At 50.0% G+C, this 26,117-nt stretch overlaps 1 protein-coding gene and 1 long non-coding RNA gene across 6 annotated transcripts in view; one reads left to right on the top strand and one right to left on the bottom strand.

The window, feature by feature from the left end:
* The window catches only part of LOC140698456 (uncharacterized), a 52,463-nt gene extending 38,634 nt beyond the window's left edge, over positions 1–13,829 (bottom strand). For all 3 annotated transcript variants that reach the window (XR_012076245.1, XR_012076246.1, XR_012076247.1), the window contains exon 1: positions 13,736–13,829. This is a non-coding gene — a long non-coding RNA (uncharacterized lncRNA). The remainder of the gene's footprint in view (positions 1–13,735) is intronic.
* Positions 13,830–13,923: 94 nt separating this feature from the next.
* C9H16orf78 (chromosome 9 C16orf78 homolog) lies at positions 13,924–24,886 on the top strand. Of its 3 annotated transcripts, XM_072968812.1 has the most exons (5): positions 13,924–14,254; positions 17,597–17,710; positions 18,216–18,345; positions 22,098–22,350; positions 24,587–24,886. In XM_072968812.1, exons 1-5 carry the CDS (start codon positions 14,102–14,104, stop codon positions 24,732–24,734), a joined length of 798 nt encoding a protein of 265 aa, XP_072824913.1. In that variant the 5' UTR covers positions 13,924–14,101; the 3' UTR covers positions 24,735–24,886. The 3 variants fall into 3 exon arrangements, with proteins under 3 accessions (XP_072824913.1, XP_072824914.1, XP_072824915.1); XM_072968813.1 differs by lacking the exon at positions 17,597–17,710 and having other exon boundaries at positions 18,204–18,345; XM_072968814.1 differs by lacking the exon at positions 17,597–17,710.
* Positions 24,887–26,117: the final 1,231 nt, after the last annotated feature.

The following is a 26,117-nucleotide window of genomic DNA, read 5'->3' on the forward strand; positions in this document are numbered from 1 at the left end:
CTCCCATCTTGGACAGCTTTATTTGATAACCTTGTGTCCAAGGAGAATTTTTCTCGCTATTAGCTTGGAGGCCTGTGTTCCCTGCCAGGGCCCTCCCTCTCTCTCTGTCTCTCCCTCCCTCTTTCCTTTTCTCTCTCCCTCCTTTTCCCTCTCTCCTTGTCTCCTTGTCGCCCTCTCTGTCTGCAATGAACTGAATTTTGCCCCCTAAATTCATATGTTAAATCCCTAACGCCAATGTGAATGTATTTGGAAAGAGGGTCTTTAGGAGGGCATTAAAAGGTTATATGAAGTCATAAGGGTGGGACCCTGATCCGATAGGACTGGCTGCCTTATATAAATAGGAAACCACCCCCACCACCACCACCACATTTATACACTAAGAAAGGCCCTGTGAGCACAGTGAGATGGCGGCAGCTACAAGCCAAGAGACGAGGCCTCAGTGAAACCTGCCTTGCTGGAACCTTGACCTTGGACTTGCCAGCCTCCAAAACCATAAGAAATTTCTGTTGTCAAGCCATCCAATCTACGGTGTTTTGTTATGGCAGTCCAAACAGACTAACATTCTTTCTCTCTCTCCCCCCACTTCCCCTCCCTCCATCCCCCGAAGTCCCTGACTTTCCCGTAGCACCCACGCCATCTGCTGGTCAGTCTCAGGTTAGCAGGCAAGGTTTAGGCTTCAGAGAGGCCCTCAGCCCCTTCCTCAGACACAAACACAGAAACACACAAACACACACACACTCCCCAGCCAAGGCCTCACACCACCTCTCGTTCACCATCCCACATAACCAAAGCCTGGCACACCTCAATTCCTGACAATGCACTAACACGTGTTTTCAGTTATAAGCTCCTTAAAGTCAGGGCCACAACTGACCCATCTCCTTCCCAGGCCCCATTCCCACCTACTCACTCACTGCCCGGCAGACAGTAGGTGCTCACTAAGTGTTCCTTGAATGACTGAGGGAAGATGTCCCCTTTTGGGGGCTCTGAGCTCAGGAAGGGGGACGTGTCTTCTTCCTGGAGGGCCCATCGCACACACACTCACACGGGGATTGCACAGACTCCCGCCTGCCCAGGCTACAAGATAACGGACTGGAAACGCCGTCTCCTGCCTCATTAAGTGGTCCCAAACCCAGTGCTGCCAAACAATCCAGAGCAGAGAACATGCATCTCTTGGTTTGTCACTTGGCAAAACAACCCCAAAGGAAGGAAGACACAGGGCCTGTCTCCATAATTCAGCTGCCTCAGAAGGAACTGTTATCTGAGGGGCTAATTAAGATGGATCTCTCCAAGACGAGAGGAAACCCCAGCTTCAGCTTGCCAACATAGAGGCTGCCCCATCACTCCAGGTCCTCAATCAGCCCATGGAGGCAGGGGGAGAGGAGGCTCCTGCGCCAGCGTGCTCAGCCAGGCTCATTTCATCTTCATCAGGACAGGACGAGGGTGAGGAGAGCGAGGCAGTCACCGGGGACACAGATTTTAAGGGGGCGCCACCACAAACAGGATAATGCAAGATGAGTATTATCCATCCTTCCCTTGGCCTCAGGCTCTCCTGTGGCTCAGCGCCGTTCTGTTTCTGGCTCGTCTTTATTTCACTTTTTGATAGATCATGGACTTTTGGGCGTGAATTTTGCTTTTAAAAAGTAATACTGCATTAATGAAAGTGAAGACTTAGGTATCTGCACTCCTGTATTCATAGCAGCATTACTCACCATAGCTGAAAGGTAGAAAGCAACCCATGTGTCCATTGACCGAAGAATGGATAAACAAAATGTGGCCTATCCACAATGGAATTTTATTCCTCCTGAAAAAGGAAGGAAATTCTGACATGTGGTACAGCATGGAACAGCCTCAAGGACGTTATGCTAAGTGAAAGAAGCCAGTCACAAAAAGACAAATGCTGTGTGATTCCACTTATACGAAGTACCTAGAGGAGTCAGATTCAGAGAGATGGAAAGTAGAGTGACCCCTGGGGCTGGGGGAGCAGGGAATAGGGAGTTAGTGTTTCAAGAGTACAGAGTTTCAACTGGGAAAGATGAATGGATGATGGTGGAAATGGATGGTGCTGATGGTTGTACAGCAATATGAACATGCTTCATGCCACTGACCTGAGCACTTAAAATGGTAAATTTGATGTATGTTGTATACATTTTATCACAATAAAAAAGACTGCATTACAATACTACTGATCATAATTGCTGACTCTTTTGGTCCCTCTGAAACTTTGTCTGAGTTAAGTACCTCTTGCCTCACCCTCGTCTGACACCAAATTAATTCCTCACATTGTTTTCATCTTACAGATGACAGAACAGAGCCTGAGGGATGTTAGAGGCCTGCCTGGAGTCACCTAGAAAACTACAGGTAAGCGAGGAACTCAAAAGCCAAGCGCCCAGCTCCCAGCTAAGGATTTAGTACAATACAGTTCCCTCTGGCTGCCCAACCCAAGGCATTTCCAGGGAATTCTGTCTACACCACCATCCTTCTGGAGTCAGCTATTCAATGAGTGGAGTCTTATACAACAAATAAGGGCCTCAGCGGACCCAGAGACCCTGGGGCTCAGCCACACCCCACCCTCTCCGCTTATGAAGATTCTTTTCCCAACAGCTACAACTCTCTGCTCTTGAAGAGAAATCTCTAGGACTGTGGTCAAGTCCATTTTCATACTCACTGACTATAACAATGGCTGCTACTTTTTCTGCAACATCTAGCCCCCTCCTTCATCAGTAACAGAACATATATTTAACTGGCACAGATTGCATAGAATAAAGCCTCCATTTCTTAGCTTCCCTTGCTAGCTGGGGGTACCAACACACCTTGGATCTGGCCCCAAACCTGGAAGCAGAGGCATCACGTGCAGCTTCAAAGATGTGTCCTTAAAGAGGGCAGAACCTCGCCTTCTCCTCCTTTCCTCCTTTCTTTTGGCTGGAAGGGTGGGTATGATGGCTGGAGCCTGTGCTGCCATATTGGAGGATGGTGGAGCACAGGATAGAAGGGGACCAGGTCCCAGGGTCACAGCAGCCCTGGATCACCTGCCTGCATACTTCTGTGAGAGGTTTAGTTCCTAGCAAGACACAAGTCACAAGCTGTGGAGCAGATGAGCTGACCCAGCTCCCTCTCCGCAGGGCAAGGCTCTTTCTCTATGTAGATCAATTCCCAGCCCTTCCTGGTCATTTCTGGAACATCTCCTAATGAATTACCTTTACAGGAGTCTTGGATGCAGGGTCTATTTCTAGAAACCCAACCTGTGACTCCCCTTCCTCCCCATTTGGTCTTTCACAGCCCAGATGATGTCCAGCTGGGCTGTAGTATACAGTGGGCCCCAAGGATCATTCCAGACCATCCACCACATACTTCTGTAAACAAGAAAGAAAGTTCTACCAAGCTTAAGCCACTGCTGTGTAAACTTGGGCAAGTCTCCTAGTCCCTCTTGCTTTAAGTTTCCCCTCTGTGAAATGCAGATAAAGCCCAATGAGAAAACAGATATGAATGCATTATGGAAACCATAAGAAGTATGTTATGGATGGAATGTGTCCCCCTCACCCCATCCACCAAATTCGTACATTGAAATCCTAACCCCTAGTGTGATGGTGTTAGGAGGTGGGCCCTTTAGGGGAAGGAATTAGGTCATGATGGGATCAGCGCCCTTGTAAGAACACGAGAGAGCTCTCTTCCTCCCTCTGCTCTTTGCCACGTGAGGACCCAGCAAGAAGACAGCCGTCTGCAAAGCAGGCAGAGAGCCCTCACAAGAACCTGACCACGCTGGTACCCAGATCTCGGGTTTCCCAGCCTCCAGAACTGTGAGAAATAAAGCCCTGTTCCTTAAGCCTCCAGTCCACAATGCTTTTGTAAGACAAGGTACTTATTGAATTATCCGATGAGTGACCAATTTAATTAAAGCCAAGAGCTCCCCCAAAACCAGTGACCATCCTCAAGCCCCAGATGTTTATTTCTAGCAATTCTGGCTGGGAAATTGGGTCCCTCCAACTTTGTTATAGTGATTGTGACCTGAATGTCCTTTATTCAGAGCAAGGCTGTGAGGACTGTGCTCCTGCCCTCCACACCATCATCTCATCACTGCCGCTCCCCAGGCCCCCTGCCCCTAACATGGGGCCAACTTGGCCCCCAGCCTCCCAGGCATCCTGCACCCACCCCGTTCTGCTGACTGCACAGCCCTGTCTTCTCCAGGCTAAGAAGGGTCAAGGCCCTGGGACAGGGTTCCTTCAGCAGTACCCACAGCAGGAACGCAGGCACAGGTCCCAGTCCCAAGGGAGAGGGCCAGGAGAAGGTGGGGAGAGGATGCTGGAGGGAGATGGGGACTGGAAGGGAGCAGGACCAAAGTCAAAGGGAGGAAACGGGCCACTCCCTCCTAAGCCATGAGCAGCAACAAACGCAATCGTGAGCGGTCTGTCCGGGCACTTCACTGTGTCCAAAGCACCTTCTCATCTGCTACACCTCCTATTCCCAGCGAGGACACAGAGGTTTGGAGGAGGCAAAGATCTTGCCTGCAGTCACGCAGCAGCCAGAGATAGTGCATCGACTGACCATAAACATTCCTCAGAATACGGAGAACATCCCGGACCCTCAGCAACAGGCCTGGAAGCAAACACTCACCTGCTGACCGCTTCCCAGCTGGGCCTGGCCCATAGGGAAGGGCCTGGACAGATGTTGGGGTGGAGGGAGGGCATCTTCCTGAGGCTCCAGCCCAGTGCCCCCTCACAGATGTGAACAGAAGCCTGGACCTGGCTCAGTGGAGGGGACACATCGGTTGGTTTTGTCCTCTTCTGATACTAGCACCCCAATATTGCTTTTGGAATCCATCCCACCCCACAGGGTCCACTCTGAGTGCTCAGCCAAGGGTCCCACCCGGCAGAGGGGTGATCATGTGACAGCAGTTCAGCCAGTCAGACTGTTCCCTATCGCTTTTACACAAGTCGTAGATGCAAGGTCAATTTCCAGGACCCAACCTCTCAACTCGGACTTTCCCAAGCCATACGACATCCTGCCAGGCTGTGGCACAGCTGGCCCAGGGCGGGGAGGTCTCCCACCTCGCACCAGTGAGAGACGACGCCACCAGCTGTGAGCCACTGCGGCCCTTCCTCCTCCGCCTCACAAACCTCTCCTCCTTGCTGCAGCCTCCTCCGCCGTCTGCCAGCTCCACGGGCTCCCCCAGCCCCTCACACAAGGCTCAGCCCCAGCACCGCCGCCTCAGGGAGGCCCTTCAGGACCAGCGTGAGCTGGAGCTCTGCCAAGCCGCCCCCGGGCCAGCTGACAGCCGCACAAGAGAGAGACCACAGAGCGTCCCCGCAGACCTGGCCTTGGAGAAGGGGAGGGTTTAGACTTCCAGAGGTAAAGGGCCAGGAGGGTAGAGAAAGTATTCTTTGGCAGGAACAGAGTCAGCCAAGAGTGTGGCAGCTTTGGGGACCGCAGGCTACATGGAGGTAAGGAGAGATAGAACAGGAAATACAGGCTGAAGCAGATCGGGGGAGGACACAAGAAGCCAGGTGAGGAAGTGTGAGCTTTTCCTGTTAAGTAACAGGGAGTCTGGGAGCCCAGATGAAAGATGTCGAAGTCACAGCTACTTGCAGTCTCGTGGGGTCCCGTGATGGGCAGGGTCAGAATCTGGAGCCACGGAGCTGGGCCCGGGAGCATGCCAAGGGTGGCAGAGTGGCCACGTGGGGGCAGCAGCCGCAGGGCCCTCCAGGGCAACGCAGCTTCTGGAGCCGCTCCGAGTTCTGCCTGCTTAGGCTGCCACCTGTCTTATAGCACCGCCCCAGCAACCCCAGCCTCAAGGCTGCTCTCAAAGTCCCCAGACTTCTCCTCGGGGTCTGGGGGGGTGGGGGGTGGGAGGGCCTGGTACATTGGAACCAAAGTCACTTTCCACTTTCATGGCCCTTCCTTTCCTCACCGTGAGGAAGCAGCCCTCTGCTACTAATTTTTCACGTGCTTATTGTGTTAGAAATCCTTCACCCGGATTAATCCTAGCCACAACTCCAGGAAATAGGTATGGTTATTAATCCCAGATTTTACTGGGAATCCCAAGAAAATGGAGGCAGAATGGGCTGAAAACCATGCCCACAGTCACACGGGCAGTAAGTGGCAGAGCCATGACTTAACCACTGCACCACACTGCCCGGAAATGGATAGGGGCGTGTCATCTCTCCTGCCACTGAGCTATCCCAGGACTCCGCCCACCCCTGTGGCCAGCTCCCTCCCTGCCTGCCCAACATCCTATCAGGCCTCCCACCTCAGTGGATGCCACATCCTGACAGCCTCCCCTCCTCTCCTCCGCAGCCCCACCCTACCCCATCCTTTGCAGCGACATCCCACCCTTCACCCTCCCACCCGGAGCCCCTTCCGCTCTCTCTCCTGGGAGCTTTAAGCAGGAGAGACAGCTGGGAATTGGCACTGTGGACTGCTGGGGATGTCTGCACTGGGGCCACCCAAGCCTCCTGCTGCCGCTGCTGCCGGAGGGCAGACGTTTGGAGCTGCAGCCGACTCCGGGAGAAGTCACTGCATCCTTGCCGGCTGCCGCCACGCTGTGATTAGTTAATCGCTAAGTGCATGGGGCTTTTAATTAACTGCCAGCCCTGCACGGGCAGCTGTTCCACGAACCACGTCTGATTGTGGCTCCCCCAGTCCAGGCTGATGGAACACTTCAATCACACAATTGATGCTTGGGTATTTTGATGCCACAGGGATGGCAGCTGCCAGTACTGCAGCTCTGGCAGAAGCAGCCAGCCACAGGAAGGAGGAAAGAAAGCAGCTCTCAGCTGAGGGGGAGGCCACCGAGTATGCAAAGCTGAGGGGAAAGTCCGCACAAGGGCTATGAGTGTGCAGGCATAGCTGTGGTCTTTATATATTAGAAGTCACACAACTCAAACAAATGGAAGGCAGAAAGAAACCTGTAGATGCCACATAAGCAGAGAGTACTTCAGGAATGGCTGGATCCAGGGGCACAAAAGAAATTGCAGGAGCAGATGAGGCGTGAACCGTCAGAAGAGCAGCACCCGCACCCTGGATGAGCCGACCGAGCACGGGGAGCTCACAGGAGGCACGGGCGAGGTAGCGATAGTGTCACTTCTCCAAACCAGCACTTCCCTTGTTTTTTTCTGATTCAGTTATTCCCTCCCACTTCTGGACCTCCAGTTAATTCTCGCCCTTCTATTATGGCCTTACCACATTTAATTTTAACCATTTGCCCATATGTCTGTGTTGTCCAGTAGACCAAGATTTCCCAATTTCAGCACTATTGACATTTGGGGCAGATAATTCTCTGTTGTGGGGGCTGGCCTGTGCTCCGTAAGATGTTTAACAGCAGCATCCCTGACCTCCACCCGCTAGAAGATGCCAGGAGCACGCCTCCCCCAGTTGTCACATCCAAAAATGTTCCCAGTCATTGTTAAACATCTGCTGCAGGGGCAGAAGCCACCCCCACAACAGCCTCTGGGATAGACATTGAGGCTCAGAAGTGTCATGTCCCCCGGGGCAGGGCTGAGACCTGGTGGGGTTCCCGTGATGCTCTGGGGGCAGAAGCAAGGGTTGGGGGGGGAGGGCAGTGGGGCCGCAAGAACTGACAATCATGGGCTCCATGTTTGACAGAGGGGACCCGTGTGTTAGTGTGGGCACTGCTGCACTTGAGGGCTGAATGTCTGTCAGGTGGTCAAGGGGCCCCTACTAGCACACCAAAACCCCAGACTCAGAACTGGAGGTGAGAGAGTGCTAAGAAACTGAGCAGAAGCAAGGAAACTCAGACCTAGAGAGAAAAGGGGCCCAGGTGGGGGCCAGCCCAGTGTTCAACCCACCCCCCAACATAGCCATTTACATGCCCCAAAATACCAGGAGCTGGCCCTTTTCTGTGCCAGGCGCACTTGTAAAGCCTGATTTAATAACTCTTCACAGGAATCTCTGAGATACATAGTATCACTTCATCCTGTTTCACAGATGAGGGAAGATAGGCACTGGAGGGTTTGCTGGTGGTGGTGATGTGTTTACTTGCCAAAGATGCCAAGTAGCAGAGCCAGGATTCCATTCCCACTGGTCTGGCCCCTGAGTCCACTGTCCTGCCCAGGACACTCCACTGGCCCTGCCTGAGGGCAGAGCAGCCCAGGTTGTCCTCAGCCTTTGTGGAGGAGCAAGAAATGGAGAAAGTACCTGTGGGGAGGGAAGCTTTTCAGAGAGACACCAGTGGGTCGCATCCTGAGAACCTTCCCCGGCTTGGTTACCTGGAAAGGGCAGTGGACTCCAAGGCCAAGGGCCAGTTTACATCTTACCCTCCAGCGCCCGGCAGTGGGACCACAGCTCCGTCTCCTCCCTGAGCCTCGGTCTCTTCATCTACACAGTGAGAATAGCGCCCACTTTCCTGGGAAGCAGGAGGAACCGGATCCCCTGTCTGCAAGTGGTGGGACCTCCACAAGCGACTTCAGCTCCTTGAACCTTGACGTCCCCAGCTGTGGTAAGGGAGTGACAATACCTCTGTGTCTGGTTCAGTGGGAGAATGAAACGAGGAACTACATGGGAACGTCCAGATAGCGCCTGGCCCCTAATACAATACTGCTCAGGAGCCCACATCAGCCCTGGGGTCACATTTGAGCCATTTCCCCTGGGGCTGGCAGGCTTAAATCCACCCCCTGCCACGCTCCCCCCCAGTACATGTATCGTAGACTCAAATGGCCAGAAAGCTGTGGTCCTCGGAGCGGGTGTCAGCCTAGTCTCCCTTCCCACCCCGTGCACACACAGTCCTCATCTAGGGCTCTTTGAGGACGAAGTCACTGCAGGATCACTTCCTGCACAACAGCGAGGAACAGCCGGCTGGCTCTCATCACATGCAGTGCGCCTGTCCCTCCCTCCTTCAGCCCCACAGGCTCCTGCCACTCCCCTGGGAGCAGGGGATTCATTCCCTTTTAAATTACAATGATAATAATTGAGCTGGGAAAGCAGAGGGAGGCTGGAACTTGCCCACAGCAGACCCCAGTAGGACCAGCTTATCATCCCCCACCCCTGCCTTTGATCGTGTTGTCCAGCACCTGGGGTCACCTCCCCCCAACCCCATTCACCCCCTGGACCAGACCTCCAGGCTGCCTTTCCCTGAGAGGTGGGGAGTAGTGAGGAATGAGCCCCGAGCCATCCTTCTGAGCAGCAGGACAAGCCCTCCCAGAGCCCAAGCCGAACCCCAAGTCCCTCCTTGCTGATTCTTGCTGCGCTGCCATGGAGGAGGAAGAGGGGGCGGCCGTGGCCTGGTCTTGGCTGGAGTTGTTTCTGTGCTATTGCCCCAGTTTGGGCCCCTTGTACTGGCCCTCCCAGGGCCATTGTTCTGTGGGATCAGCACTCCTACATCACTCCCACCTTTGGCCATATCGTAGGCCTGTGCATTCGTCCATGTTATGTACTCATGGCTACCATTTATTAAGCACATATTGTATGTCTGGCACAGTGCTAAGCACTTTATCCAGTTAGTTCACTGAATGAGCACAATTGCTTGGAGTAAGAACTATTACTGACTTTATTTTACAGAAGAGAAAACTTAGACCAGAGAGGTTAAGTGACCTGCCCAAGGGCACACAGCTGGCACAGGGTGGATTCCTCTCCAGAGCCTGTACTCTGAATCATTATGCTGTAATCGTGACACTGTCAGGTGTCCTGAGTTTCTGCAACTTTGCAAAGTCCTTGATTGTCTTAGGAGCACCTCCCAAGATCCCCATGAGCAAAGCAAGGCTGAGGTTAGTGCCATTTTACAGATGAGGAAACCTAAGTCTGTGGAGAATCAGCCTCCCTGTGGGCGCGTAATCAGAAAGCCACAGAGAAAGGAACGGAACCAGTCAACCCCTCAGCCTCAGTCAGCCCAGGTGGGCCCCGGGGACCAGACAGGTGGAATCAGCACACAGAAACCAGACAGCCCAGGGCCTGGGCGATTTCATGTCTTTGACCTGTGAAATGGGGTAAGAATCCCTGTTTCTTCAGATCAAGGCTAGAAGGAGACAAATTTGTCTTTGTAATTTTGTAAAGTGTTTAGAATTACTGACTCCTCCAGGGTCATAAACTCACATGTCTTCAGGGGACAAGTGGGTCTTATAGATGGATAAAGCTGGCCAGAAGGGAAGGGCTGAGGCCAGAGATGGCATGTGCCCCATCTCAAGGGGGACGGTGGCAGCCCAGTCATACCAGATCACCATCTATTAAACAAATCAGAATTTTGAATGTTTTTATGAAATGCCCAGATTTATAAAACGCTTTGCAGGCTGAACAAAAAATATCTGTGGATCAAATACCCCTTGCACCAGTTTGCAACTTGTAATGGAGCTCTAGTTGCTAGAAGATCAAAAAGGCCAGACAGCAAGTCCAAGGTCGCAAGCAAACGAGGCAGAGCCAGGCGAGCCTCGGCCCCAGCCTCGGGCACCCCCATCAGCCCGGTCTCCCCACTTCCATGATGCTCAGCATTTAACACCATCCTCAGAGCCATCCAGCCTGAGGCCTGGGCCCTGGGCAGCCGACAGCCTCTGTGGGGCCCTGCAGAGCAAGGGAAGGACATTTCCAGGACAGCGGAGGCTGCAGAGCTCTGGGTACGTAAATCACAGCCCCCTCCACAGCACATCCATCCTGAGGCCTAATTGAGACATTTGCTTGGAGTGTCCTCAAAAACTAGGGCAGATGTGGCACTCTGGGAGTCAGAGCCACCTGCCGCAGGCACCCTGCCGAGACTGGGGACCAATGGCTGTTCTCCGGAACTTGGACCAGCCACAGGGACGCTGGTTCTCGCTAATAAGATTATATATATTTTAAATAACCCTTGTATACTGCAATGATACTGACTATTAAAATGCCAGAAAGGAGGACAAAATCAAAAAAGACAGCTAGCCCCTCTCTATAGGAACCATGCAGCACCAGGTGGAAAAACCCGTGTGGACTTCGCCCCCAGGATCCCCCCAGCCCGAGCCGGGATGCTTGGAGGTGCTCAAACCTATCTTGACACTTGAGATCTCCTCAACTCTTAAAGAGGGGCTGCTGCTTGAACCTTGTTTCTCAGACTCCTTTCTCCTGGAGCCCCACAGTGCTCTCATGGGCTGCAGGTCAGGAGAACTGGGTTCCAGTCCTGGACGTACTTATTCCCAGCTGAGTGGACTTGGGCAGTCACCTCCCCCTCTCTCTGCCTCCTTTCATCCTCAGTCCTTTGCCCTCACAGAGCGTCCCGCCATGGTGAGGGTCCAAAGAGGCAGAGGCCACAAATGTGCAATCCTAGGTCTGAACAAGGCCACGTAGGTTTTGCCTAATCAGCATTTCTTTTTAAGTTTATTTCTAATTAATTTCACATAAACATCTGGATTTCTGGATTCTCTTAAAACCTCAGACAATCTGGCGCCACCGGACTGACCTTGCCACGTGGCCACAGTCGGCTGTAGTTTAGTGACAGCTTGCCCGTTCACCTGACTCCACACACTCCCTACTGCCTACACTCAGCCAGCTTCGCTCCTTCATGTCACCTGCTTCACACTTGAACCTGAGACCCCTGATTTAATGCGGCAGATATAAAAAGTCTTGAGGGACGTATACAGATTCTTCTGGGCCTCATTATTATTAATGGAATTTCTGGGTCCCACAATTTGGCTTTGACCTTGAGCAGGTCTCCTGGGCTCTTGGGGCTCTGGTCTCCTCCTCATCTGTGAAATGAGAGGGCGTACTAGGGGACTCCAAGAGCATTTCTAGCTCTGACACTCAGAATGCCCCAGCGGTCCCGTCTTGCAATCTTGGAACTTCAATTGCAGTCTGAGTGCCTCTTGACTCCCCAAGTTCTGCCATAACATTTGTTAAAGGAAGGGAGGGAGGAAGCTGTCCAAGGCTCCCTGGGTACAGGTCACCGAGTCTCCACCTCTCTTAACCAACCCATCCCGTGTCCCCAAGACAGAGCCAGGAAAAGCAAGCCTGGGCCCAGCCAGGGATAGCATTGCATGTTGGTTCTGATGACAGAAAGCACATTAAAAAAAAAAATCTTCCCCTGACACACTGTTTATTTCTTTTGCACCGCTGGCTAATGTCTTTTTTATTAAAGCCTTAATAAACATCATGTTGCAATTTGTTTCTGTAAGGACTATTTGGTGGGGTTAGGGGCTATTGTTCCTCCCTCCACCCCCAAATTCCTACAGTTCATTTCTTTCTGTCAACCCTCAGCACAATCCCAGATTCAATCTGGACCTGGGATCCAGCCTTGCCGGCAACAGTGCTCTACTTGATGCTGTCTCAATGTACACAGGGCGTCGTCCTGAGATCTTCCAGCTCAGCATGCCCGCTCTCCTCCCCACCTGCCTCTACTACTGTTCACATCACTTGCCTGGCCCATCAAAAGCACTCAGGAGCTGCTTGTTGAGTGAACGAATGAAATTTCTAAAGCAACAAAGAATTCCAGCACCTTCATTCCCTTGCTCCAAAGTAACCCTCCACGCCCTTCCCCCAGCCTCCACTCTCTGGACACACAGATTATTCCCTCCGCGTACACCACCATTGGCCGGTGCAGCTCCCTCCGGCTGGGATGTAATTTCCCTCTTGTCAAAGTCCTCTGCATCCTTCAAGACCGAGCTCTAATACTTCCTTGGCAGAGTCTACTCTGATCCCTCCAGGCAGACTTTACCGTGCCCTCTCTTGTGTTCCCTCTGCACTTTTTTGTAATGTCACTACTTCACTATTACCATTGCCCCTGTATTTGCTGTTTGTATGACATAAAAGGTTTGATGGCAAGTGACAGAAATACAACTCAGGTGGAGTTACACATTAAAAGTCTGAAAAACTCAGATGCTGGCTTGTGTTTTCAGTGGGTCTGTTGGCTCTGCCCTGCTCTTTGAATGGGGTTCGTCTTCATGGTAGCTTCCGTCCCCCATCAGAAAAAAATTCTTACCACCATTCCAGGCTTCACATCCAAATGCCCCACTATTGACATGAAGACTTCTCCTCACATTCCAAGCAAAAGCTCCCACTTCCAGGCTGACTGAGCCCCTCTCGTGCCAATCACTCTAGCCTGGGGAGTGCCTTGTATTCATTGGCTCAGATCAACGGGGTGCCTTCCCTCAAAATGAAGTCGTGTTTACTCACCTGAACCTCAAGGGGGAACCACAGAGGAAGCACCGGGAGGCACAACAGTGCCCGCCAGGCTTTGTAGGTGTCTCTGCAAGGAAACGACAAGCTCCTTGAAGACTGACTCTCTACTTAATCACTATCTGGTACTCTAGCCACCTTGGCCTTCTGCTAGTCCTCAAATGTTCCCTGCTTCCATCCTGCCACAGGGCCTTTACACTTGCTTGTCCCCCTGTCTAGGGCCCCACTGAGGCCTGCTTACACTTTAGCTCCACTCATTCCCCCATTGTGATCCACCCGCTACGCATCCACGTCTGGCTCTTTTGTTTTGGCTAGTTCTTAGGATTATATTCCTTTCCTTCAGAGCATTCACCTTCACTTGTCATGACGGATTCATAGGGTAATTATTTGACTGCTGTCTCGTCTCTCCCAGTAGCCCATATGTTTCACAAGATCTGACTATGTTTTTTATCTTGTTTTGTATCCCCAGCACCATGTCTGGCACATAGTTGGCATCTGGTAACTGTCTTTTCAACAAATATAAAAGTAATTCAGCCTCTAAAAATCTCCATTTTAATTAGATTATGTTGTGGAAAGCCTACCAAACTAAGGAATTCAGATGTTTTAATAAGCTCCAGGGACCCACTGAAGGCTTTTGATAAGAGGAACTATGGGAACTGACCTTTGTTTTAGTAAGATCTCTCTGGAAATGGAAGTGGAGAGGCCATACAGGAGGCTGTGGCAGAGTCCAGGTGATGGACAGTGCTGAGAGAGGGACAGCGGCCACATAGGGATGCCAGTGTCCCACTCCACTCTGACCCTCATGGACCAGCCTGACAGTGACCTCATAATCACCCGCTAGACCTCCTACCCTTTTAAAGTCAGAATCCCATCTGTGGTCTAATACTGCCAAAATATGTTCACATTCATGTTCATCACATGAGGAAAACGTCCTACCATCTGAGTCACCCAGGCCAGCAAGCAGAGGCAGAGGGTTCGACAAAGTGAGAGTGTGCCACCTTCCCGCCCAAGTCACGACCAAGGCTCCATGATGACAGAGAAGCCAGAGGACCTGAAGGACTCGCTGCCTACAGAGAGGAAGCACGTGTGGAGGTCGGCTGAGGAGAGGCGGATGTCGGACCTCACGCGGGTGTTGGAGTGGCTGGAGCGGAGGCAGAGGAAGAAGGCGCAATCTCTCCAGGTGTGTTCTGTCAAAGGAAACTTGCGAGGAAGACTTCACTCAAGGCTATTGCAATATGATGTGATGGGGAGAGAGCGTTTTAAGCACTGGGGTGAGCCAGGAGGAGAGCACTGGAGGATGGGGTTGGGGGGTGTTGTGGATATGATCAGGCCATCTGTGTTTGCTAACTCTCCCTGTGTAGTTAGGCTCCTGCCCTCCCACAGAGACTGGAGGTGGGAGTGCTGTCTTTTCCTGATGATTACATTTCAAAGGGATGGCTCCCAGGTCCTTGAGAAAAATACTCTTGGACTGTAAAACTGGCAGGAGGCTGGGTGAAGATTTACATCTCAAAGGATCAGAGAAAGAGTTTACAAGTTTTCCAAAGGAATTGTTCTCAGAAAAGGGTGGTCAAGGGTCTAGAGTCCAGGAAGAAACCTGGCTGGTTTACTCAAGGTGAGGGGAATGTCAGGGCCGTCTTGGTCAGTGTTCGAGAAGGACTGAAGGACAATAATTTCTAGGGTCTTGGTGGCAGAACGGGTCCTTCCCACTGTCTCCAGGCACTTCCGTCCTCATGATGGCTCCAGGGCATCAGTCTCCTCCACCACTACCTGCACTGGGACCCCTGCTAACATACCTCTGCATTTCTATCCTGCAACAGAACTAGTTGTAACCTGTCTGTCTTAGTCTATTTGGGCTGCTAGAACCCAATGCTATAGACCAGGCCGCTTATAACAACAGAAATTACGCTCTCACAGATCTGGAGGCTGGGAAGCCCTAGATCAAGTAGATTTGGTATCTGATGAAGGTCTGCTTCCCGGTTCACAGATGGCCACCTGGGGGAGGGTGTATCTCAGTGGTAGAGCACGTGCTTAGCATGTACAAGGTCCTGGGTTCAATCCCCAGTACCTCCATCAAAATAAATAAATAAATAAACATAGATGGCCACCTTCTTGCTACCTCTTCATATGGAGGAAGAGACAGGAGAGCTCTCTGGGCCTCTTTATTTATAAGGCCCTAATCCCACACATGAAGGCTCCACCCTCATGACCTAACCAGCTCCCAAGGCCCCACCTCCTAACACCATCACTCTAGGAGTTAGGATTTCAACATATGAATTTGGTGGGAGAGACACAAACATTCAATCAGTAGAACCACACTTCCCTTTTTCTCCAGGAACTCTGGCAACCACTTTGGCCTCAGTTTCCCCCAGAGTTCCCCTCTGGGCCCATCATCTATGGGAAATCAAGCCATGTCCTTAGAAAGTGATCTCTTTCTACAGAGGATGCTACCTGGTCTCGCCTCCCCTGGCCCCGAGAAAAATGGGCAAAGTGGCATTGCTAACAACAGTGATAACTTTTGATGCTTGTGTGTGTGTGTGTGTGTGTGTGCGTGCATGCACGTGTGTGTGTGTGTGTGTGTGTGTAGGTACTGGGGATTTTGAACTCAGGACCTTGTGCATGCCAAGCATACGCTCTACCACTGAGCTATACCCTCACCCAACAATGATAACTTTTATTAAGCGTTTCCAACATGCCAGGCCCTGTGCTTAGCATGCCATGAGATGTTCGTCAAATGCTCCCAACAAGGCACAAAGTAGGCACTATTCTTAACCGCCCCCCTTCCCCTGCCAGCTGAAGGAAAGGGAAGCCAAGGTGAAGATGAATAATTTGCTTGAGCTCACAGAGCTAGTGAAGGGCTGAGCCAGGGCTCAAACTCAGACTTATCCTGTTCCCAAGCTATCAGGCCAACTCCCCATCACCACCTCCGCTTTCTCTGCCTCACTCAATCCAGCGCCCCCTGCCGTTCAGAGAAGTTTCCATTCTGGTTATGTGCTGCTCATTTATTGTCAGAGAGCTGCGGAGTGCCAGTTCCATCAGACACGCTTAAATACTCCTGGCAAACATGTTTTACACAAAGGCGCTAGTGATTTACCTACCCGACTCCCCGCCCTCCAGTTTTTTTTTTGGGGGGGGTGGTATTAAAGCTTGATTGATGGACCTCTCAGAACTCAACATCAATCACAGAAATTATATTCACTTCTATGATTAATAATATCTGATCCCATCTCTTCTCACTAAGATCACATCCTGATAATGTTTTCACCGCTTGACCTTATATGCGATTTCCATTGTAAATAGTTTTGGATCCAGGGAGGAAACAAGTTTAAATTGAAAGTACAATTAAATCTGCAAGCATCATGACCCTTGCCAGAAGCATTTGGATTTTGAAAGGAGCTCCTGAGAAAGAGGGTGATGCTTCTGTGGCAGGTCTCAGACGGCAGGTGCCGGGGCGGGGGGGGGGGCCCTTTCGTGAAAACGGTTGGAGGAGGGTTGACTGCAGCCTCCTCTCCCGTCTCCTGGTGGTCCAGGTTTTTCCCCTCTTCAGCACGGATGATGGTGCTACCCAGAGGGCGGTGCCCCTCTGACCTGCTTGGCATCCAAGAAGACCCCTGAAGTTCAAAGTCTCGGCCACTGGATCAGCAGCTTTTGCAGTTTTCTTGGGTCTGTGGTGTCGCCACACCAGTTCCAGTCGGCTTCCTCTATAAAGGGGGCAGCAGCTACTCCGGTGACACTGGAGGAGAGCTGAGGGTCGAGAGGAGAAGGCGGGAGGAAGGCCACGCCTGGAGGAGCTGTCTATCATCTCTCTCTGTTCAACCTGCCATCAGCCCTGGCCCCAGCTCACACCCCTTCCCCAAAGCCAAACGAAACCCCAACACCTCCTCCTTAGATGGCCTGAAACACACCCTTGGACAGCTCCTTCATCACAACACTCCTTCTAACGCCTTCCGCCCACATATTGTTGCATTCACGGGGGGCTTAGCACTTGCAGGCAGTGGTTCATTTATCTTCCAAGATAACCCTGTGAAGTAGGTCCTGCTATTGCCCCCATCCTCAGATAAGGAAACTAAGCCACAGAGAGAGCAGTCCCCTCCCCAGAGTTGCTCAGCCACTGAGCCGTAGAGCAGGATTGCAAGCCAGGCCATGTGACCTGGAGACCAGTCATGGCCCCACGACCCTGAGACCCCACGGCACACCCCGAGAGGAGGCCCAGTCAGTCCAGCTCTTCCTGTGGTGCTCCAGCACCCCATGCCCACCCCTTCCAGGCCCGCCTGGACGCACCTCTGTGGGCCCCTCCCCCACTGGGCCCTGGCGCTCCCTAAGGATAGCCAGACCTAGGGTTTGAGGTCATTCTGGAGGTGGTGTGATATGGACAGCAGGGCATGTCCGGAGGCAGAAGGACCAAGATGGGGGACAGGAGCGCCAGAGTTGGTATTAAATCCGGGTGAAGCCTTCCCCTCTGTGGGACAGGGGCAGGTCTGGGCCCACTGAGGTGGCCACAAGGCTCTCCTACCTGTTGTTTCAGAAGAACAAATCTAAGGGGGTGACATTCTCTGAAGCACCTAGGAAGGAAGAAAAGAAAGCCCAAAACGTCCAGAAACTGCAGGGACAGAATCACCAGGCGCCACTCTCTGAGCAGGTGATGCAGCCCTGCCTCCCTAGCCCTGCTACCCCTCCATCCTACATGGGGTATGGCCCCCTTTTTTCTTTTAATTTAAGGCTCTAAAATTCATTCCTGCCCTACACTAGCACCCACAATGGATCAGTCCACCCGCCGAGCTCCCATCCCCCACCCCGTGCACCCTGGTGGGAAGACTTGCACCTCTGCGGCAGAGTGCGTTCCTCCCGGGTACCACCTCCCCCTAAAGACCACTCAGGAGTGCCCCTGGAAAGGGGAGGCCTCCAGCAAGGGGCCCCTCATGGCTTCCTTCTGAGCCATGGGGACAGAGGGAGGAGTGAGCAGGAACCAGAGCATCCCTGTGCCATTGTCCCTGTGCCATTGTCCCAGCGCCGAGAGCCGGTCTCTCCTTTGGCCCCCTTGCCTGCTTTTCAACAAACCCTTGAACTCGCTCATTTCGGGGGTGAAGGAGGGGGCGCCAGATCCCATTCCCCAGCATGTAACTTCCCTCCAGGTCCCCTTTCAGGTCTCGGGGCAAAACGCCAAGGATGAGGAGACCTCTGCCCTGTACAGAAGGCTCTACAGAGTGGAAGCAAAGGGAAAACGCCTCAGCATGGCCCTGGGCAACTACCCCAAGGACATGCCTAGGAAATCTGGTAAGGCAAGCGCCTTGGTCATGGGATGCCAGAGCTGTCCTCAAAACCACCCTCCCCTCAGAGGGACGGAACACTCATACCATCCTTAGGGCAGCTGCATCCACGTCAATCCAACCTCTGTGGACGCAGGAGTGCCCACGTGACTCTTTAGGGATCACAGCGCAAGCTGGGTGTGCTCTGGACCAGAGGCGAGTGGGTGTCAAGGCTCTGTGGGCACCTGGGTGATCTCTTCTCAGGAGCCCATCCTGCCCCCTGGATTCCTGAAGCCATTTTGGTGACATCAACTTCACGTTCAAATTAATTAATACAGATACTGTGACAATATCAGTGTCACTGAAGGTACCACGCCTGGTGGCCTGAAACCTGCCAGGTGCTGCATGCACCCAAGAAGGGGTGGTTTGGGGTTATGCCAGATACCTATTGCCAAGACTACTCGGGTTTGAATCCCCGCCCCACCACTCTATATCAAACTCAGCGCTGTATCATCCCTAGCAAGTCACTCCACCTCTGGGGTCTAGTTTTCACATTTCTAAAATGGGACAATAACATTGTGTGACCTGTCTCACAGTATCATGAGTCGAGGCAAGGAATGCACTTAGCCTGATACAAAGTAGCTGCTCAATAAATGTTAGCAAATGGCTGTTTCTAAGTTAACATTTTGCTAACATTCTCAGATGGGCTGTGTTGGAAAAACAGATGCATTTATCATGCCTGGCCTCTTGGGATGGAAGTGCATGGTAAAAAAGAAATCTGAAAGGGATTCCAAATAGCCCAAAGGAAGAGAGGCAAGAGCTTCCGAGCAGGAACTGCCAGTTCTCCTGTACAAACCACTCCGATTGTGCAACCCCCCACCAAAAGTTTTTTTCCCCTTTTCGTTTAATACACCAAAGCCATTGTAACCAAACGGCAGTTACCTGCCTGTCAGAATTAAATATGATCAGCTCTAAATGCAGCACAGGATCCTAGACTGAATCCTGGAATAGCACTTCAGTGGAAAAATTGGTGAAATCCAAACAGCCCTTGTAATGTGCCTGTGTTAATTTCTTGTTTCCTGCTTCTGTAAGACATTAACATCAGGGCAAACAGAGCGTATGTAGACAGGAAGTCTCTGTACCATCTTTGCAACTCTTCTGTAAATCAAAAAGTACTCTGAGATAAAAAGTTCATTTAAAAATAAAATAGAAAGAGATTGATTTATGCCCTACGGAAAGCCCCAAACCTTTCTCCAGGTTTTCTGTAGCTCCCAGCATCCTGGTCTGCTGGGCCCCAGAGCATCCATAGACCTCACTTCCGGTAGCTGTCCCTGTCTCCCTGAGCTCTTCTCGCCCAGACACAGAGCACATTCCCTTCATTTCTCCCTAGACCTCTCTCTTGAAGCTTTTGTGTGTAAGGAGACTTCACTGAAGGTCTAGGGCAACAAGGGGAAATAATTATATCACTTATAGTAGGAGATTGTGCTATACCTCTTTTAGAACTAGAGATAGATCAAATAGACACGACAGGAAGTACCTAGAAGAATCTACCAATGCAATCAACAAACCATACATTTATGCTTGAATAGAGAACACAAACTTTTATATGGCCCAAGAATATTTACAAAAATCATCTGCATATTCACCACGAAGAAAACATTAACATTCTATAACAGGAAAGATTTTAGGGCCACTTACATTATCCTAAAGCAATAATTAGAAATAAAATTAAAATTAAAAGATAATCTCAACTGAAATTAAGAAACACTCCTAAAATACCATTATATCGAAGAAAAAAAAACTAACAGAAATATGCCTGTTTCACACCAAAATCCGTGGGACAAAGGCAAAATCTATGCTCAGAAGAAAACCTACAGCACAAACTAAAAGTAGTGGTTCTTGTCTCCATAAAACAAAAAAAATTGTTTAAATTATCACTTCTATTAATTTAACAAGATAGAAAAATTATTAGCATGCAAAAGAGAGAATTAATATATTAAATACCAGCTAAGATTAATGAAATACAAGGTAAAACATAGTTAAAAGGATAGACACCAAGCCAGCTTTTTGAAAAAGCAAGTGACAGATAAGATACACTTATCATGAGGCATGTCACAAAGAGTCAAAATATGCAAGATTTTATATAAGAAAGGATACGTAAGCAAAGACAAGAGACACATTAAATGAATTATAATAGGATATATATGCACCTCTCCACAATGCATTTGAAAACCTAGCAGAAATGGATAATTTCCTGTCATAGTATAAATTATCAAAATGGACATAATTAAGAGTAGAAAAGTTGAATAGAGCAATTTCTGAGGTAAAAATTGAAAGATGGTGGACACTTCCCCACTAAAAAAGGCACCAGGATAAATGGTTCCACACCAAGTTCTACCTAACATTTAAAAAGCAAATAACCCCAACATGACTTCAACTATGGCAGACCATATTACAATGTAGACATTTCTGTATTAATCTGACAAGCTGTCATAACCTTAGTATTAAAATACTATGCAAAAGAGCAGGCCAATCTCACAATAATATAGATGCAAAATGGTATGAAAAATGTTGGCAACTATACTCAGTGTATGAAAATATAGCAAATATATCCATGTATGAAATGAATAAAGTACCACGACCAAGTGAGATTTATTATAGCAGGTTGCAAATGGTTACGTTATCAAAATCAGGATATCTAATAACGTAATTTATTGCATCAGTAAGTTGAAGGAAAACTGCACGCTAGAAAAGCAATAAGCAGAATCAAACAATTACTACTAATAAAAATCATGTAAACTAAGAGTAAAGCTGCTAAACATTATAAAACATATGCCAAAAGTAGTGGCAAATATTCTAAATGATGAAATGCTAAAATCACTTAAATTAAAATCAGGAACAAAATGAGGCATGACTGTTATCACCATCACTGACATTGGCAGAATCTGTCAAATGCAACACGTCATGAAGAGAACAAAATTTTTATAAATATTAGAAGCAATGTATTTTCACTTTTCCCCTAATACGGTTGCATTTCTGCAAAACTCAAGGAATTCTAGTCAAAAAATAATAAAATTTGGTATGGTTGCTGGTGTACTGGAAAAAAAATTTAACAGTAGTATTTTCTCTGTACTAGTCATATCAGTTAGAAATAGAAATGGGAAGAAAATATTCCATTGGCATATGTAAAAAACTGTAAAATACTTAGAATTATATTTAACAGGAAGAAAATAATGAAGATCTCCGAGCTCTAGCTCCAACAGTATTTCACTTCATACAATCCCAGTATTTGGGTAACATCAGACACTCACCATTTTGTTTCACATATGTGTGCTTTTGTGCATGTATTCCTCCTGCCCACACATGCTGTTCCTTTTGCCTGCAATACCTTTTTCCCTTTTTCATCTGATAAACTATTTGTCCTTTAAAAACCCAGCTCAAAGTTTACCTTCTCTAATACTTTCCCCTACCCTCTCTAGACAAAAGCTCACTTTAGGAGAATTTTCCCTGGGGGGGGGGTGGAGAGAAGATTGGGAGAAGGAAATGAAGGAAAGAGGGGAAGGGGAGTGAGCTGAGGAGGCAAGGAGACAGGAGGCACAAAAAGTTGACTAGGGATTAAATGAATGCTAAAAAGGAGAACCTGCCAAAACCTTGAAAAGATCTCATATCTCAGTACTGTTTGAAGCCCCTGCAGCCTTTCAGGCCTCCTCCCCTGCCTGTCTCCCATACTGCTCACCTCTACCAGGATCTAACTCCCTGGTGACATCTGTCCAATTTCAGACGTAGACATCAAGGATGTAATCACTCAAGAGTCCACTCAGCGCTCAATGCCCTACCATCGACAAAGCATCACTGAACCCACGTTACAGGATGCCATCTTCCCCCAAAGAAGGGCCACCCTCTTCAGAGACTGGGTGGGCAAGATGTCTGACATCTCTTACGAGCGTAAGCTGAAGAGCCTCATGGAGAAGGGTGTGGAGCCCAAGGTGGAGATGGTGAGGATGCTGAAGCCAGAGGAGGTGCTGAGCTGCCGGTGAGCAGCCTGCGTGGGTGGGGATGGATGCATCCTGCAAGGCTAGGCTTTGCTCACGACTGCCTAGATTCAGACACCTGGGCTGGGTCCGGAGTGTCGGAGGGTGGCCGTAGAGTGTCTGGGCTCTGTTTCTGGGTCCCAAAGGGTTGCTCCAGGGCTGAAGCTGAAACCCGCTGTGTTTCCAAGCAGCCCCTCTCACTAGTGGACCATCTCCTGGATGGATAAGACATTTAGATGCTGCCATTTTGATGCCACACCTTTGGACACATACACAACCCTTCCAAAATCTCTATTTGTTTCACAAAAGCAACCACGGGTATTATTCACAAAGGAAAGAATGAGTTGTCTGTGGCCTTGTTTTAACAGAAAACTCCCCTAGGATCCCTTACACTGTGGTGGTGAATTGCGGGTGATAGTAGCCACCATTCCCAGTGACTATCTGCTGTATGTTTGGGATTTTAGACTCCAAAGGGACCATAAACAAAGCATGAAACCCTTTGGCATTTACTGTTCTTACCACAGGGTCTCCCTTCTTGCTTGTTCTTTGTCTTACTTATCAAGACCCACTGGTTTCCAGCAACACCGAGAACAGCTTGGTTTCTGCCCCCAAATCCAAGCACCCCTCCTTAGTCCAATGTCATTCTTTACTGTAAGGCTGTACCTGACAAGGTTCGGAAGCTTCAGCAGAGGAGGACAACAGACTAAGGCAGTCATGCTTGCAGAGCTGACAGCAGCAAACTCACCTGTAGGTTTCACATGGCCTCAGATGCCTGGCATCCAACGACCCCATCACACAGTCCTGCTCTGCTGGCTGACTGGCTGGGATGGATGGGTGGAACGACTGACTGGCTGAAAGATAGACAGGCAGCCTCCTTGACTGAAGGAGGCTTTGGCTATGGCTTTCAGATTGATAAAATGGTTTTAATTGACAGCCCACCTAGGCTCCATGGTGGGGAGAAAAGACTTGGACAGGGCCCCTGCCCTCCAAGGAGGAGGAGAGAATATTTGGAGAGATGGCATTTAACAGGCCACTAGAAAGACATCCAAGAAAAGGATGAAATTGTCCTTTGGGATCTCAGTGAGTGCCCACATGCGGATATGCGTGAGACCACCTGGGGCTGGGCTGGTTGGGGAAGGGAGGGGCAGACTGTGTCTGGAACAGTCAGGGGAAGGTGTCCAGGTGTGGGTGGGGACTGAGATGGCTATAAGAACAGGGACACTCTGGGCAGACCTTGAAAGAGAAGGAAGGACCTTCCCAAAGGGTAGAAACCCCAGGTTCTATCAGCTCCTCCCCCACCATCTGCAGCAAAGTACCCACCAGTGGGCAGCCTGAGTAGGGAGCCCTCCTCCTTATAGTAAAGCTGGGATCAAGGTCAAAGTTAATGGTGGGGTAAGGGCTATGACGGCAGAGATACTCTCTAAATCACATCGTATAAATAGGATCAGCCCTATTCTTCAATATAGGTCAGAATGTGGAGCTTTAGTAATATTTCAAATTAATGTTTTAATTTTAATTTTTTAACTAAAACAATTTTGTTTGAGTATTATTTTTCAAAAATACTCACCTGTATTCCTACAATTTTCTCAGCCTTGATTCCCACTGTCCTGTACTTCCCCCGGCCGTTGCCCTCACTCAGATTATACACACATGGCAGTGATGAAAGAAAACACGTAACACTTTGCATCCTGGTTTTTTCCTCCCCACTTGGCATGACGTCACAGCCATATTGCACCTTTTCTTCCTAATGACATTTTCACGCTAGCAGAAGGGTCCTAAAAATGGTTATTCCATTATTTGCTTGACCATTCCTCGGTTGATGGAATTTCCTATTTCCCTATTGCTGATGGCCCTAAATAAACATTTTATTTATATAGCTTTTCTTTCCACTGACTTGTCTTCTTGCAATAAGCTGAGGACCTGAGTGGAGTCACTAAGTCGAAAATAATAAACCTGTTTGTTTTTTTGTGGGGGGGGAACAGGGGGTTTCTTGGCTTATATATTGCTAAATTGATTTCCCAAAAAAGTTATACCAATAAAATCTCCCACCAAATCTATGGAGGTGCTTTGGGGTGTCCCACTCTTTCATGAGATCTCTGTCAGCTCCAGAAATGTCTAGAGAGCCAGTTCCTTGTAGAGAGCCCACACTGGTGCTGCTTAATCTAATCTCTTTTCAGTAGAGTTTGGAGCCACAGTGACTCCACCCTCAACTGACCTCTTTGGCCTTGTCTCGCACAGATACCTGAGATTATCCAAGAACAACATTCGGACCTTGCTCAAGCTGTGCAAGGATGCAGGAATGAACGTGGACATCCATCCCCACATGGTCGAAGGAGAAATAGACGCTAAAAAGGTGTTCAACCAAAACACCAGCGTAGCCCTCTAAATAGCTCCTCTCCCTGGCCACCTTGAGCTGCCTCTGCCGCTGGACCCTCGGCCACCACATGCCACCCTCTGGCACACCACACCTGGCCCTTCAGACCTGGTGCATCCCCTTTAGATGGTAGCAATCAGGAAACAAGGCTAGATTGCTTGGAACATCGTGCTCATGTAGTGTTTGTCTTCATCATCCACGTCAGAACCAACTCTGGGAAAACTGTGGGTTTCTCCCTGCCCTGCAAAGAGTACTCATTAGGAAAGGCTTCTTAGAAAGGAAATCTTAGAAGAAGTGACCAATGGGAGCCCAGAGTCCCCAGAGGGACTTCAGGGGGCTGTTGGGGACACACCCACCACAGGTCTTGCCTACTATCCCCACGTCCACCCGTGGGGGACACAGCTCTGTGGGGAGCTGGCTGTCTTGTGTGGGGGGTGGGTATCTGATCTGGAGAGCAAGAGGGGGAGAATTCTATCAGTTCAGGGAAACAGGATTACTCAAAGAAGCCACAAAGGGCTAAGAACTTGCTCAGAGTCCCACAGGCGAGAAGCTGCAGGGCTGGGATGAGAAGAGCGTCCTCACCTTAGTCTCTCATTCTGCCTTCTTGTGTGATGGAGACACCGGCAAACTCCACAGGACAGTTCAGAGACGCTGCTTTTCTGTCATGGAGCAACTGCCCACTGAGGTTACAATTCTAGTCCCTGTAAGCATTTCAAGTAAGTTCAAATCCCAACTGCCCCACTTACTAGCTGTGTGACTTTCAGCAAGTTACTTCCCTTCTCTGTGCCTTTGCTTCCTCACCTGGAAAATGGGGCTTGTGATAGACCCGCTGAGTGGAGATGCTGAGAAGAGGAAACAAGAGCTTGCATGGGAAGCATGAAGTACAGGCACTGACACACAAGAGCTCAATAAACATGTGAGCTGTTCCCATAGTCCTTGGGGTGGATGTGGAGCAGGCTTCCCAGCCCCGACTTCCCCAGAAGGGGTCCTCAAAACTGGGCCCTTCCATGTGAGTCAAACCCTGTTGAAAACCTATGCCCCTCATGGCAAACCCAAAAACTGATGGTCCCTGAGCCTGCAGGGGCTAGTGCACACCCCTAGGGGGCCACTAGTCAGGTTTTACTTTCCGCCTCCATATACAAAAAGGGCGAGGATTCTACTGCCCCGCCCCCACCCCAGATGTTTTCTAAATCTTCATGCCCCACCTCGAGGCTCCAAAGTGACCCCCTGGAAGTGAGTGGGTCTCTCCATGTAAGTCATTAGGCTTTGGAGTCAGAGTAAAGTTTTGGCGGCTTCCACCGCCTCGCCCACCTCCACCAACATACACCCACTCAAGTCACCACTAAGGAAAAGCAGAGCCCCTTGGAGTTGGAGACAGGTCTAGAGCACAGCACG

The sequence above is a fragment of the Vicugna pacos genome, chromosome 9, assembly GCF_048564905.1.
Source record: "Vicugna pacos chromosome 9, VicPac4, whole genome shotgun sequence".
In the NCBI taxonomy this organism is placed as follows: Eukaryota; Metazoa; Chordata; class Mammalia; order Artiodactyla; family Camelidae; genus Vicugna; species Vicugna pacos.